Consider the following 15,898-nt stretch of genomic DNA (forward strand, 5'->3'; position numbering starts at 1 on the left):
GGTAGGATACATGATAGAGACAACACATGGAGGTGGGTTGATATAGTCATGGTAGGATACATGATAGTGGCATGATTGGAGTTATGGTAGACAACACATGGAGTTGGGTTGATATAGTCATGGTAGGATACATGATAGTGGCAACACATGGAGTAGGGTTGATGTAGTCATGGTAGGATATAGAGTTGATGTTGGAAGTTTACATAGACCTTAGCCAAATACATTTAAACTCAGTTTTTCACAATTCACATTTGGAGTCTTAGGGTTGATATAGTCAAATGGAAGATAGGATAATTTATTTCAGAATTTCTATCATCACATTCCCAATGGGTCAGACAACACAATTAGTATTTGGTAGCATGGTTTATCTTGGGTAAACGGGTTGATATAGTCATGGTAGGATACATGATAGGATACATGACAACACATGGAGTAGGGTTGATATAGTCATGGTAGGATACATGATAGAGACAACACATGGAGTAGGGTTGATATAGTCATGGTAGGATACATGATAGAGACAACACATGGAGTAGGGTTGATATAGTCATGGTAGGATACATGATAGAGACAACACATGGAGTAGGGTTGATATAGTCATGGTAGGATACATGATAGAGACAACACATGGAGTAGGGTTGATATGTCATAGGATAGTAGTGGTAACACATGGAGGGGTTGGATATAGTCATGAGGATACATGATAGACAACACATGGAGTAGGGTTGATATAGTCATGGTAGGATACATGATAGAGACAACACATGGAGTAGGGTTGATATAGTCATGGTAGGATACATGATAGAGACAACACATGGAGTAGGGTTGATATAGTCATGGTAGGATACATGATAGTGACAACACATGGAGTAGGGTTGATATAGTCATGGTAGGATACATGATAGAGACAACACATGGAGTAGGGTTGATATAGTCATGGTAGGATACATGATAGTGACATCACATGGAGTAGGGTTGATATAGTCATGGTAGGATACATGATAGAGACAACACATGGAGTAGGGTTGATATAGTCATGGTAGGATACATGATAGAGGTGGGTTGATATAGTCAAGGATACATGATAGTGGCATGGAGTAGGGTTGATATAGTCATGGTAGGATACATGATAGAGACAACACATGGAGTAGGGTTGATATAGTCATGGTAGGATACATGATAGTGGTAACACATGGAGTAGGGTTGATATAGTCATGGTAGGATACATGATAGAGACAACACATGGAGTAGGGTTGATATAGTCATGGTAGGATACATGATAGTGACAACACATGGAGTAGGGTTGATATAGTCATGGTAGGATACATGATAGTGACAACACATGGAGTAGGGTTGATATAGTCATGGTAGGATACATGATAGTGACAACACATGGAGTAGGGTTGATATAGTCATGGTAGGATACATGATAGTGACAACACATGGAGTAGGGTTGATATAGTCATGGTAGGATACATGATAGTGGTAACACATGGAGTAGGGTTGGATATAGTCATGGTAGGATACATGATAGAGACAACACATGGAGTAGGGTTGATATAGTCATGGTAGGATACATGATAGTGGCAACACATGGAGTAGGGTTGGATATAGTCATGGTAGGATACATGATAGTGGCAACACATGGAGTTGACACATCACACACATGGTTATGGGCTTAAAAGAAGAAGACACCAGTACCATGTCAGGTATAGTTTAAATGTATTCATATTTGAGTTTTCATCCCAATATGACACTTTAAATACATCACAGAAGACTGAAATATAACAAAATGTCTGTTGTGTTTATTGAAATATAGACTTTATAGACATTTATCCATAACAAGGCTTAGGTGTCCCCTAGAGTCAGCAAAAACCTCTCCAAAATGTGAAATGTTTTAAACATCTCTATTTTCATGCATATAACTTATATAACATATAACATAAAAACCTCTTCAAATAGAAGTATGTTTATAACACAGAATATCTTACAGGTCGACCCTCTCTCACTCTCTCTCATCATGTCACAAGCTGTCAGGCTCCCAGATGAAGGGCAATAAAAGGCCCCAGCTCACTCAACTGCCCCTCCCTCTCCAACAGCCATCAACCCAGAACATCCTGAAGACAGAACATCTAAAAGATCATCTGGGAATCCTTTCTTCCTCATGGAGTTTTTTCCACTTGACTCTTTCCACATTTTGTTACATTACAGCCTTATTCTAAAATGTATTCAATCCCATTTGTTCCTCATCAATCAACACACAATAATGTCATGTCTTTACTATCCTTAATGTGATGACATGCTACTTTTATCAAATCCATTACCAAACGTTTAATTGATTACGTGATTGAAGTAAATCATGCAACAATTAATAACCACTAACAACCTGGGGCACCACGGAGAAGTTTATTTAAAGAGTTCCGTCTTCCGAACGAACTCTTAATAATCTAAAGATCTCTTACATTTCAGTCATCAATCAGTCATTAAATTATTATTAATTGTTACCTCATCAGTTCTCATTCCAAAAATGTCCAAATTCTTCTTCACGAACCCTAGTTTCCTTAATAAGGAATCAGCAATATACAAACTGGATTATTTATTTATTGACTAACTAAATAATCACAGAAATACATAAAACATATATTGGTAACTAACAATGATAGAAAAGTCCCTAGAGAGCTAAGCCGATATGACAGCTTGGTAGACAAAGGGAAAGGGGTGTGACAGAGAGCAGGAAAGACAACATGGATTCATTACACAGTCTATAATTACATTCATTGAAATGCTAATCCTTTGCACATGAACGACTCTCATTCGAGAATAATTGCAATGTAGATATATGTTGTCTCTTCTGTTGGATTCCTCCATCGTCCTGTAGGGTTCATCAGAGCCTCTGGTTAACTTTCATTGGGATCCTCCATCGTCCTGTAGGGTTCATCAGAGCCTCTGGTTAACTTTCATTGGGATCCTCCATCGTCCTGTAGGGTTCATCAGAGCCTCTGGTTAACTTTCATTGGGATCCTCCATCGTCCTGTAGGGTTCATCAGAGCCTCTGGTTATCTTTCATTGGGATCCTCCATCGTCCTGTAGGGTTCATCAGAGCCTCTGGTTAACTTTCATTGGGATCCTCCATCAGTCCTGTAGGGTTCATCAGAGCCTCTGGTTAACTTTCATTGGGATTCCTCCATCGTCCTGTAGGGTTCATCAGAGCCTCTGGTTAACTTTCATTGGGATCCTCCATCGTCCTGTAGGGTTCATCAGAGCCTCTGGTTAACTTTCATTGGGATCCTCCATCGTCCTGTAGGGTTCATCAGAGCCTCTGGTTAACTTTCATTGGGATCCTCCATCGTCCTGTAGGGTTCATCAGAGCCTCTGGTTAACTTTCATTGGGATCCTCCATCGTCCTGTAGGGTTCATCAGAGCCTCTGGTTAACTTTCATTGAAGTCACAAAGTTAACTAAGATGTAGACTTTCTATAGTCACTGTACAGCCTTAACTATGGAGTGACCCCACGAAACGGGACATCAGCCAACTCAGTGACAACCACAGAACACAAATATATATAGTTTACAAAAATATTGCAGGACTTTGACTGTGGTACATCACCTCCTCAGTCAACATATTGTGTGTATTGAACACTCATATTGGACTGTACAGCCTTACCTATAGACGTACACCACCACCGATCACAACTTCCTGTTTCCATCACCAGTTAAGTTTTTTTTTACACGGTATGACTTCATTCACATAAAAACTTCCCATAATGGTAAATCAAGCTATAAACAGACTAATTATTTTCCCCTCAGGAAGCTCTGGTAAACAGTTGATGTAGGGCACTGCTGCCACCACCAGGCCTGGAGGGCATTTTGACTTAGCAAGCTAGCTGTGTAGCTGTGTTAGCAAAAGACATAGCAGCTAACTAACTGGCTACTGAACAACCTATTGTGTGTATTGAACATTCATATTGGACAGCCTTACCTATAGAGTAGCACCACCACCCATCAGCCCATTCTCTTCTTGATGTCAAAGCTGCAGTGTATTGTTGCTATCGGAGTTTATGATTAATAATCCTATTTACTTCAAGACACACTAAGATGTCACCATACTATTCATTTAAAGCCCCTCTGTCAGATATAAACCATCAGAGTGGGAAACCAACTGACATGGAAACAATGGAGCAAATGTATCACTATCAGAGGGGTGTATTATGACATCAGATAGAACTACTCAGACATTTCAAATATCACTGGATTATCAGAGGGGTTTATTATGACATCATATAGAACTACTCAGACATTCCAAATATCACTGGATTATCAGAGGGGTTTATTATGACATCATATAGAATTACTCAGACATTCCAAATATCACTGGATTATTAGAGGGGTTTATTATGACATCATATAGAACTACTCAGACATTCCAAATATCATTTTATTATCAGAGGGGTGTATTATGACATCATATAGAACTACTCAACCATTCTAAATCAGGCTTCATCCATATCATGAAGGTGGATATTGATCCAACCATTTCCAAAGTAATGATGGAAACAGGATATGCCTTTACAATTTTATAAATGCAAATAGACCATTTGTAAGTTCATTTTACATGGTGGGATCATTTTGTGTCAGTAAACATTTATGAGCGAGAAATGGTGGTGGAAACTCCTTCGTGCGCAAATATTTATATAATAACCATCAGATCTTAGTTAACTTGGAGTCACATGATGATATGTTGTGTGGTCCTCCCACTATGACTTGAGAAACCATGTAGTTTATTAGGCTACAGATGAAATAAATGATGAACTTCACAGGGTGGTGAAAGTGCATGTGTTGAGCTTGATGCTCCTTTCCAATACATTTTGAGGGTCTTATTCTGGTGACTTGATGATTGACGCTTGGTTGCCTGTTGACAAATAAAATAATATCTCTCTCTCATCCATAATAATCTCATCATGTAGGTAGCCTACCAACACTGTATCTGTGAGCTGCTGGCTACAGTGCACGTTGCCATGTTTCTTTATATAAAACAGCTTTTTAAAACCATCAGTAGAGTTGACAATGTGATGGAAACCCATTTAACTTGTATTTTTCATTCGATACATGGGAATTCAACAGCAAAAGTCCCCCCCCTTTGTTCAGGGACACATTCATACAAATATTTACACATTAAGTTTATTTAAAATAAACACAGTTGACAGTGAGAGGACGTTTCTTTTTTTTGCTGAGTTTACAATTACCATTTTCCATTAGAGTCTGTGAACATTTTAATTTCATTAAATCATCAGTGGGCCAACAATGCAAATGTAAACAATGGAACAAATGCATCACATCCAAATATCACTTGATTATCTGTAGTGCTGGAGGAATGACACACCCAGATAAACACACACAGAGTTTAAAAAAGGACCATTTAAACACATGGAATCTGATCTACTTTATATTCAAACTGACAAACTCCATATTCACCTCATGTTTTCTAATAAAAACATACAAATATATGTTTAAGAATACTTTGTACAATTCAATTTCATCTGGTTTCAACAGGTAAACACATTGTCAGTCAACAATATAAGACAACGGGAGCACTGTGTATGTTCTCTGATGAATTTTAAGTCAATGTGATGTGAAATATCAATATACACACTAGAAGTAATTATTCTCCCGTGTGGATTCTCACATGACGTTTAAGTGACCGTGATGAGTCATATGTCTTCCCACAGTCTGAGCATTTGCAAGGGTTCTCCCCTGTGTGCAGTCTCATGTGTTCTTTCAGCTTTCCTGAATGGTTAAAACGCTTTCCGCAGTGGGAGCAGCGGTAAGGCTTCTCCCCGGTGTGTATTCGCTTATGAGCGTTCAGGTTTCCTGACTCTCTAAAACTTTTTCCACAATGGGAGCAGTGGTAAGGCTTCTCCCCTGTGTGTATTCGCTCGTGAGATTTCATGTTTCCTAACTTGTTAAAACTCTTTCCACACTGGGCGCAATGGTGTGGCTTCGCTCCTGTGTGTATCCTCTCATGTCTTTTCAGGCTTCCTAATCTGGTAAACCTAGTTCCACACTGGGAGCAGTGGTAAGGCTTCTCCCCTGTGTGTATTCGCTCATGAGCTTTCAGGCTTCCTAACTGGTTAAAACTCTTTCCACACTGGGCGCAGAGGTGTCGTCTTGCTGGTTTGGACGTCTTTGGTTCCTCGAAGATTGGTGTTCCTCCTGCCAAAGACAGTGTTTATTTAAAGAGAGGCGTAAATTGAAATATTTTATAATCATAACAATGAGCAATCCATCAGATGGGTTTACACCCATTCCCCCTCTAATCAGTGGACCTTCCCCCACGGAAAGATTGATCACTGACCTCAGCAACGATGCAAATCCTAACTATGCCAAGGGGTTGGAAATGTTAGATTTTGATGCCATAATCGAGAAAAATGCAGACATTGGGACAGACGCTCTCCAAAATAGACCATCGGGCAGAGGCCTTGTGAAGGTTCTCTCCAGTTTAGCCCTCAACTATGCCCACCAGTAGAGATGGACAGTGCACCAGTACCTCAATGCCCAACAGAGGTACGAGCAGGAAGCTGGGGAGCTCAAGGAGAGAACCAGGGAGCTGACATCGAAAGCCGAAAAGATAAGCTACTGCTATCCAAGGAACTGTGTGTGAGAACAGATAAACACTTATAACAAAGAACGCGAAAAACTCTTGACCAAGTCCATATTCTAAAGGAACAACTAGTTTTAGCCAAAAGGAAATATGATGCAAATCAACTTGATGCAAACGGTTGTGAATGAAACAACTCAAAGCAATAATGTTCTATTTCAAAAGCTGCAGACCAAAGACAATCAGTTAACTTCTTATGGCTGGGGGCAGTATTGAGTAGCTTGGATGAATAAGGTGCCCAGAGTAAACTGCCTGCTACTCAGTCCCAGAAGCTAAGATATGCATATTATTAGTATATTTGGATAGAAACACTCTGAAGTTTCTAAAACAGTTTGAATGATGTCTGGAGTATAACAGAACACATATGACAGGCAAAAACATGAGAATAAATCCTAACAGGAAGTGGGAAATCTGAGGTTTGTAGTTTTTCAACGCATCCCCTATTGAACATACAGTGGGATATTGGTCATCTTGCACTATCTAATGCTTCCACTAGATGTCAACAGTCTTTAGAACCTTGTTTGATGCTTCTACTGTGAAAGGGGCCGAATGAGAGGGGAATGAGTCAGAGGACTGCCAGGAGCCATGAGCTGACAATGCGTGTTCATGTGACAGTTAGCTTGCATTCCATTGCATTTCTACAGACAAAGGAATTCTCTGGTTGGAACATTATTGAAGATTTGTTCAAAACACCCTAAAGATTGATTCTATACTTCGTTTGACATGTTTCTACGGACTGTAACGTAACTTTTTGACTTTGTCTGCTCGTGCGTCATGAATTTGGATTACAGGGCTGAACGCGCTAACAAAAGGAGGAATTTGGAACTCTATCAAACAAATCAAACATTTATTGTGGAACTGGGATTCCTTGGAGTGCATTCTGATGAAGAACATCAAAGATTAGTGAATATTTATAATGCCGTTTCTGACTAATGTTGACTCCACAACATGGCAGATATCTGTTTGGCTGTTTTGGTCTCTGAGGGCTGTACTCAGATTATTGCATGGTATGCTTTTTCTGTAAAGTTTTTTTGAAATCTGACACAGCGGTTGCATTTAGAAGAAGTTTACCTAAAGTTCCATGTGTAACACTTGTATCTTTTATCAATGTTTATTATGAGTATTTCTGTAAATTGTAAATTTATGGACATAAATATGCACTTTATCGAACAAAACATACATGTATTGTGTAACATGAAGTCCTATGAGTGCCATCTGATGAAGATCAAAGGTTAGTGATTCATTCTCTCTCTTTTTTTCTTCTTTTTGTGTTTTTCTGTGACTTGGCGGTGACCTAACGTAATCATTTGGTGTGCTTTCACTGTAAAGCATTTTTGAAATCGGATACTGTGGTGGGATTAACAACAAGATTACCTTTTAAAATTGTATAAGAGACTCGTATGTTTGAGGAATTTTAATTATGAGATTTCTGTTGCTTGAATTTGGCGCTCTGCACTTTCACTGGCTGTTGTCATATCACCTCTTGCTGTGGATATAGATACTTTTGTACCCGTTTCCTCCAGCATCTTCACAAGGTCCTTTGCTATTCTTCTGGGATTGATTTGCACTTTTCGCACCTAAGTATGTTCATCTCTAGGAGACACAACGCATCTCCTTCCAGAGCGAAATGACAGCTGCGTGGTCCCATGGTGTTTATACTTGCATACTATTGTTTGTACAGATGAACCGTGCTGTTTATAGCTGTTTATAGAGTATGTAAACTTCTGTAAACAAATGTTGAAAAAATTACTTGTGTCATGCACAAAGTAGATGTCCTACCCAACTTTCCAAAACTAGTTTAAAAAACTAGCTGGTTAACAAGAAATTAGTGGAGTGGTTGAAAAACAAGTTTTAATGACTCCAACCTAAGTGTATGTAAACGAGTTTTAATGACTCCAACCTAAGTGTATGTAAACGTCCGACTTCAACTGTATACACGCAGTGCCTCCGGAAAGTATTCAGACCCCTTGACTGTTTTCTAAAACTGATTCAATTGTATTTTTTTTAGCTCATTAAAATGTACAAAACCCTGTAATGACAAAGCAAAAACAGGATTTTAGATTGTTTTTTCTGTTTTTTCTTTTTTTTACAAATTAAAAACTGAAATATCACATTTACTAAAGAATTCAGAACATTTACTCAGTACTTTGTTGAAACACCTTTGGCAGTGATTACAGCCTTGAGTCTTCTTGGGTTTGACACTACAAGTTTGGCACACCTGTACTTGGGGAGTTTCTCTCATTCTCTGCAGATCCTCTCAAGCTCTGTCAGGATGGATGTTGCGCATTGCTACACAGCTATTTTCAGGTCTCTCCAGAGATGTTTGATCAGGTTCAAGTCCGGGCTCTGGTTGGGCCACTCAAGGACATTCAGAGACTTGTCCCGAAGCCACGTCTGCGTTGTCCTGTTGGAAGGTGAACCTTTGCCCCAGTCTGAGGTCCTGAGTGCTTTGGAGCAGGTTTCCATCAATTATCTCTCTGTAATTTGCTCCGTTCATCTTTCCCTCGATCCTGACTAGTCTCCCAGTCCCTGCCGCTGAAAAATATGAAAAATAAGATGCTGCCACCACCATGCTTCACTGTAGGGATGGTGCCAGGTTTCCTCCAGACCTGACACTTGGCATTCAGGCCAAATAGTTCAATCTTGGTTTCATCAGATCAGAGAATCTTGTTTCTCATGGTCTGAGAGTCCTTTAGGTGCCTTTTGGCAAACTCCAAGCAGACTTTCATGTGCCTTTTACTGTTCTCTGTACCTTGTTCCGTTCATCTTTCCCTCAGTCCTAACAAGTCTCCCAGTCCCTGCTGCAAAACATCCCCTGCCTGATGCCAAGTTTCCACCAGACGTGATGCTTGGAATAGAGCTCTGGTTGGGCCACTCCAGGACATTCTGAGACTTGGAGTTTGTAGTTTTCCAAGAGTTTTCCAAGCGGGCTGTCAGGTGCCTTATACTGAGGAGTGGCTTCCATCTGGCCACTCTACCAGTGCTGCAGAGTTGGTTGTCCTTCTGGAAGGTTCTCCCATCTCCACAGAGGATCTCTGTCAGTGACCATCGGGTTCTTGGTCACCTCCCTAACCAAGGCCCGTCTCCACCGATTGTTCAGTTTGGCCAGGCAGCCAGCTTTTGGTAGAGTCTTACATTTACATTTACATTTAAGTCATTTAGCAGACGCTCTTGGTGGTTCCACACTTCTTCCTTTTAAGAATGATCGAGGACCTTGTGTTTTTTGGGACCTTCATGCTACCTTAACATGCTGCAGAAATGTGTTGGTACACTTCCCCCGTTCTGTGCTGTCACTCAATCCTCTCTTCTTTGACCTCAGGGCTTGGTTTTTGCTCTGACATCCAAATCACTTGCAATCAATTTAATTTACCACAGGTGTACTCCAATCAGGTCGTAGAAACACCTCAAAGATGATCAACGGTAACAGCATGCACCTCAGCTCCATTCCGAGTCTCATAGCAAAGGGTTTGAATACTTGTGTAAATAAGATTTATATTTTTTTATACATTTGCAAACAGGTCTGAAAACCTGTTTTCGCTTTGTCGTTAGGGGGGTATTGTGTGTAGATTGAATCAGGCTGTAACGAACTAAATATGGAAAAGTCAAAATACTTTCCAATATAGTGTATATAATAGTGTATATAGCCATGTTATACAGTATGAATAGGCTTGTTCAGTCACATGTCATGAATTCACTATGACATCATCATATTTACATACATTTTACGGGTTGAAAAGTTGTTTTTCTCCTCAGACATAAACAAACAACTCCAGGTGAAAGACAAAGGCCATAGCTGTAATAAAATAACAAATTAACTGGCAAAGCAGCAGAGTGAGGCCCGTATCCAGCAACGTCACGAGTCACGTTTTTGCAGCTGTTTCAGTACAGCACTACAGAGAGAGATAGGGTTTCAGTACAGCACTACATGGAGAGAGGGGTTCAGCAGCAGTTTCAGTACAGCACTACATGGAGAGAGAGGGGGAGAAGCTGTTTCAGTACAGCACTACATGGAGAGAGAAAAGCAGCAGTTTCAGTACAGCACTACATGGAGAGAAAGAAAGACAAAGGCCAGTACAGCACTACATAAAGAGAAGGGGAAAGCAGTTTCAGTACAGCACTACAGGGAGAGAGAGGGAGAAGCTGTTTCAGTACAGCACTACAGGGAGAGAGAGGGAGAGCAGCTGTTTCAGTACAGCACTACAGGGAGAGAGAGGGGGAGCAGCTGTTTCAGTACAGCACTACAGAGAGAGAGAGGGAGAGCAGCTGTTTCAGTACAGCACTACAGGGAGAGAGAGGGAGAGCAGCTGTTTCAGTACAGCACTACAGGGAGAGAGAGGGAGAGCAGCTGTTTCAGTACAGCACTACAGGGAGAGAGAGGGAGAGCAGCAGTTTCAGTACAGCACTAGAGGGAGAGAGGGGGGAGAAGCTGTTTCAGTACATCACTACATGGAGAGAGAGGGGGAGAAGCTGTTTCAGTACAGCACTACAGGGAGAGAGAGGGAGAGCAGCTGTTTCAGTACAGCACTACAGGGAGAGAGAGGGGAGCAGCTGTTTCAGTACAGCACTACAGAGAGAGAGAGGGGGAGCAGCTGTTTCAGTACAGCACTACAGAGGAGAGAGGGGGAGCAGCTGTTTCAGTACAGCACTACAGAGAGAGAGGGGGAGCAGCTGTTTCAGTACAGCACTACAGAGAGAGAGGGAGAGCAGCTGTTTCAGTACAGCACTACAGGGAGAGAGAGGGGAGCAGCTGTTTCAGTACAGCACTACAGAGAGAGAGAGGGAGAGCAGCTGTTTCAGTACAGCACTACAGGGAGAGAGGGGGAGCAGCTGTTTCAGTACAGCACTACAGAGAGAGAGATGGAGCAGCTGTTTCAGTACAGCACTACAGAGAGAGAGGGAGAGCAGCTGTTTCAGTACAGCACTACAGAGAGAGAGAGGGGGGAGCAGCTGTTTCAGTACAGCACTACAGGGAGAGAGGGGGGAGCAGCTGTTTCAGTACAGCACTACAGAGAGAGAGGGGGAGCAGCTGTTTCAGTACAGCACTACAGGGAGAGAGAGGGAGTGCAGCTGTTTCAGTACAGCACTACAGGGAGAGAGAGGAGTGCAGCTGTTTCTGTACAGCACTACAGGGAGAGAGAGGGAGTGCAGCTGTTTCAGTACAGCACTACAGGGAGAGAGAGGGGAGCAGCTGTTTCAGTACAGCACTACAGGGAGAGAGGGGGAGCAGCTGTTTCAGTACAGCACTACAGGGAGAGAGAGGGGGAGCAGCTGTTTCAGTACAGCAATACAGGGGGAGAGCAGCTGTTTCAGCACAGCACTACAGGGAGAGAGGGAAAAAATCCACGGGACTAGTTTCAATGTATGGAATCACCTAGGAGTTTCTGGATGTTGGGTAAACTTCTCCTTTGAAGCATAATTGAGAAATAATTAATTGAAGTTGGAACATTTGTAGACCAGAGGTTAATAATGTTGAGCCAGTAACTGAATCTCTGATTCAGAGGGGTTGTGTTCAATCGGAAGACATTTAGGATGAATGGATTCAGTTGTGACTGACTAGATATCCCTTTTCCTTCCATCGCAGTCCTCCTTTAAGACTCCATCATGTTTCATCATTAGATGCTACAGGCCTCCTTTAAGACTCCATAATGTTTCATCATTAGATGCTACAGGCCTCCTTTAAGACTCCATAATGTTTCATCATTAGATGCTACAGGCCTCCTTTAAGACTCCATAATGTTTCATCATTAGATGCTACAGTCCTCCTTTAAGACTCCATAATGTTTCAACTTTAGATGCTACAGGCCTCCTTTAAGACTCCATAATGTTTCATCATTAGATGCTACAGGCCTCCTTTAAGACTCCATAATGTTTCATCATTAGATGCTACAGGCCTCCTTTAAGACTCCATAATGTTTCATCATTAGATATTCTGAGTATAGAATAAGGTCAGTATGGGGTATTGTGTTTATAGAATAAGGTCAGTATGGGGTATTGTGTTTATAGAATAAGGTCAGTATGGGGTATTGTGTTTATAGAATAAGGTCAGTATGGGGTATTGTGTTTATAGAATAAGGTCGGTATGGGGTATTGTGTTTATAGAATAAGGTCAGTATGGGGTATTGTGTTTATAGAATAAGGTCAGTATGGGGTATTGTGTTTATAGAATAAGGTCAGTATGGGGTATTGTGTTTATAGAATAAGGTCAGCATGGGGTATTGTGTTTATAGAATAAGGTCAGCATGGGGTATTGTGTTTATAGAATAAGGTCGGTATGGGGTATTGTGTTTATAGAATAAGGTCAGTATGGGGTATTGTGTTTATAGAATAAGGTCGGTATGGGGTATTGTGTTTATAGAATGAGGTCAGTATGGGGTATTGTGTTTATAGAATAAGGTCAGTATGGGGTATTGTGTTTATAGAATAAGGTCAGTATGGGGTATTGTGTTTATAGAATAAGGTCAGTATGGGGTATTGTGTTTATAGAATAAGGTCAGTATGGGGTATTGTGTTTATAGAATAAGGTCAGTATGGGGTATTGTGTTTATAGAATAAGGTCAGTATGGGGTATTGTGTTTATAGAATAAGGTCAGTATGGGGTATTGTGTTTATAGAATAAGGTCAGTATGGGGTATTGTGTTTATAGAATAAGGTCAATATGGGGTATTGTGTTTATAGAATAAGGTCAGTATGGGGTATTGTGTTTATCCTCTTAGAACTCTTGCTCTATACTGCCCCTTTTGGAGAAAGTGCGTGCCCATAGTAAACTGAAAATATTTTCCCCCAAAATTGCTAATATATGCATATAAAAAATATTATCGAATAGAAAACACTCTAAAGCTTCTAAAGGCGTTTAAATTTGGTCTCTATGTAAAGCAGAACTCTCAGAACATGCATTCTGCCAAACTATCTCTTGTCATCTGAAAAGTTGGCCCACCTTTGACGTCATCGCAAACACCCTCCCCAAACAGTCACAGCTCTGGGAAGAGTCCCTACGTGTTCAGCGCGATCTCAGCTTTCAATGTGGCTTCTCATTGTGAGAATCGCCCGCTCGCGAGAGTTTGAGCATGCCGAAAGCTGCCAGTCACTCAAAAAAAACGTTCACTTTTATGTGCGCAGTGGTCAAGTCCTCTCTTTTTTCCAAGATCGATTGAACGATGCCTGTGTTTCTGTTCGTTCTCAAAATTGCTGTACACCTTTATAACATGTTAAAGCTTGATTATGAAGTTAGTTTGACAAGTTAACTCGACATATAATATATAATTTCGACGTTTTGGTGCATCCACTTGAATTTTGCCTACATTTCGACCGAAATGTGGCTATTTTGAGAACCGAAAGACGCAGACTTGAAAACTGAACGCTGGTTTGGTAAGTATAATCCCTTCCAGGTCTTTTGATGGAAGAACAGCAAAGGTAAGGGAATATTTATGTGTTAATTTTGGGTTTCTGTCGACTCCAAGATAGAGGAGCCAGAATGCTACTTTTTGAGCGCTGTCTCATAGTATAGCCTAGTGAACGCATCCTGTAACGTTAAAAATAAATGTAACACAGCGATTGCATTTAGAAGAAGTGTATCTTCCTATACATATGTAAAACATGCATATTTAGTCAAAGTTTATGATGTGTATTCCTTGTTAGCTGACGTTATCTGCCGGAGCTATTTCATTTCTCCTGACATTTTAGTAGCATTTTTTGAACGATGCGTCATTGTAAACAGAGATTTATGGATATATATTACAGATTATTGAAAAAAAAAATGAATGTACTGTGTAACATGTTATATTACTGTCATCTGATGAAGATTTCAAAAGGTTAGTGAATTTTTTAAAAATCCTGCGTTTGTTGATTGCATATTTTTTCCTGCTTGGCTATGCTAATGAGCTATGTCTGCGAGTTGGGCATCTCTGGGCATCTCCGGCGTTGGGCATCTCCGGGCATCTCCGGCGCGGCCCACGCTTGGATTGCGTCCTACCTGACAGGTCGCTCCTACCAGGTGGCGTGGCGAGAATCTGTCTCCTCACCACGCGCTCTCACCACTGGTGTCCCCCAGGGCTCTGTTCTAGGCCCTCTCCTATTCTCGCTATACACCAAGTCACTTGGCTCTGTCATAACCTCACATGGTCTCTCCTATCATTGCTATGCAGACGACACACAATTAATCTTCTCCTTTCCCCCTTCTGATGACCAGGTGGCGAATTGCATCTCTGCATGTCTGGCAGACATATCAGTGTGGATGACGGATCACCACCTCAAGCTGAACCTCGGCAAGACGGAGCTGCTCTTCCTCCCGGGGAAGGACTGCCCGTTCCATGATCTCGCCATCACGGTTGACAACTCCATTGTGTCCTCCTCCCAGAGCGCTAAGAACCTTGGCGTGATCCCGGACAACACCCTGTCGTTCTCAACTAACATCAAGGTGGTGGCCCGTTCCTGTAGGTTCATGCTCTACAACATCCGCAGAGTACGACCCTGCCTCACACAGGAAGCGGCGCAGGTCCTAATCCAGGCACTTGTCATCTCCAACATCTGGATTACTGCAACTCGCTGTTGGCTGGGCTCCCTGCCTGTGCCATTAAACCCCTACAACTCATCCAGAACGCCGCAGCCCGTCTGGTGTTCAACCTTCCCAAGTTCTCTCACGTCACCCCGCTCCTCCGCTCACTCCACTGGCTTCCAGTTGAAGCTCGCATCCGCTACAAGACCATGGTGCTTGCCTACGGAGCTGTGAGGGGAACGGCAGCTCAGTACCTCCAGGCTCTGATCAGGCCCTACACCCAAACAAGGGCACTGCATTCATCCACCTCTGGCCTGCTCGCCTCCCTACCACTGAGGAAGTACAGTTCCCGCTCAGCCCAGTCTGCTCAGCCCAAAACTGTTCGCTGCTCTGGCCCCCCAATGGTGGAACAAACTCCCTCACGACGCCAGGACAGCGGAGTCAATCACCACCTTCCGGAGATACCTGAAACCCCACCTCTTTAAGGAATACCTAGGATAGGATAAGTAATCCCTCTCACCCCCCTTTAAGATTTAGATGCACTATTGTAAAGTGACTGTTCCACTGGATGTCATAAGGTGAATGCACCAATTTGTAAGTCGCTCTGGATAAGAGCGTCTGCTAAATGACTTAAATGTAAATGTAATGTAAATGCTATGTTTTCGCCGTAAAACATTTTAGAAATCTGACTTGCTGGGTACCGGGAGGTGACCCTTCATAAAACAACAGATCAGGGGGTTCCACTGTATCGTT

The 15,898-nt window shown here is 41.8% G+C and overlaps 1 protein-coding gene across 1 annotated transcript in view; it reads right to left on the reverse strand.

Annotated features, from left to right (window-relative positions):
* Positions 1-4,792: 4,792 nt before the first annotated feature.
* Positions 4,793-15,898, reverse strand: part of LOC124028251 (zinc finger protein with KRAB and SCAN domains 7-like) — a 16,961-nt gene continuing 5,855 nt past the window's right edge. The window contains exon 4 of the mRNA XM_046340360.1: positions 4,793-6,209. Within this exon, the coding sequence (XP_046196316.1) occupies positions 5,659-6,209 (551 nt within the window). The 3' untranslated portion in view covers positions 4,793-5,658. The remainder of the gene's footprint in view (positions 6,210-15,898) is intronic.

This window comes from Oncorhynchus gorbuscha, unplaced genomic scaffold (assembly GCF_021184085.1).
Source record: "Oncorhynchus gorbuscha isolate QuinsamMale2020 ecotype Even-year unplaced genomic scaffold, OgorEven_v1.0 Un_scaffold_3907, whole genome shotgun sequence".
In the NCBI taxonomy this organism is placed as follows: Eukaryota; Metazoa; Chordata; class Actinopteri; order Salmoniformes; family Salmonidae; genus Oncorhynchus; species Oncorhynchus gorbuscha.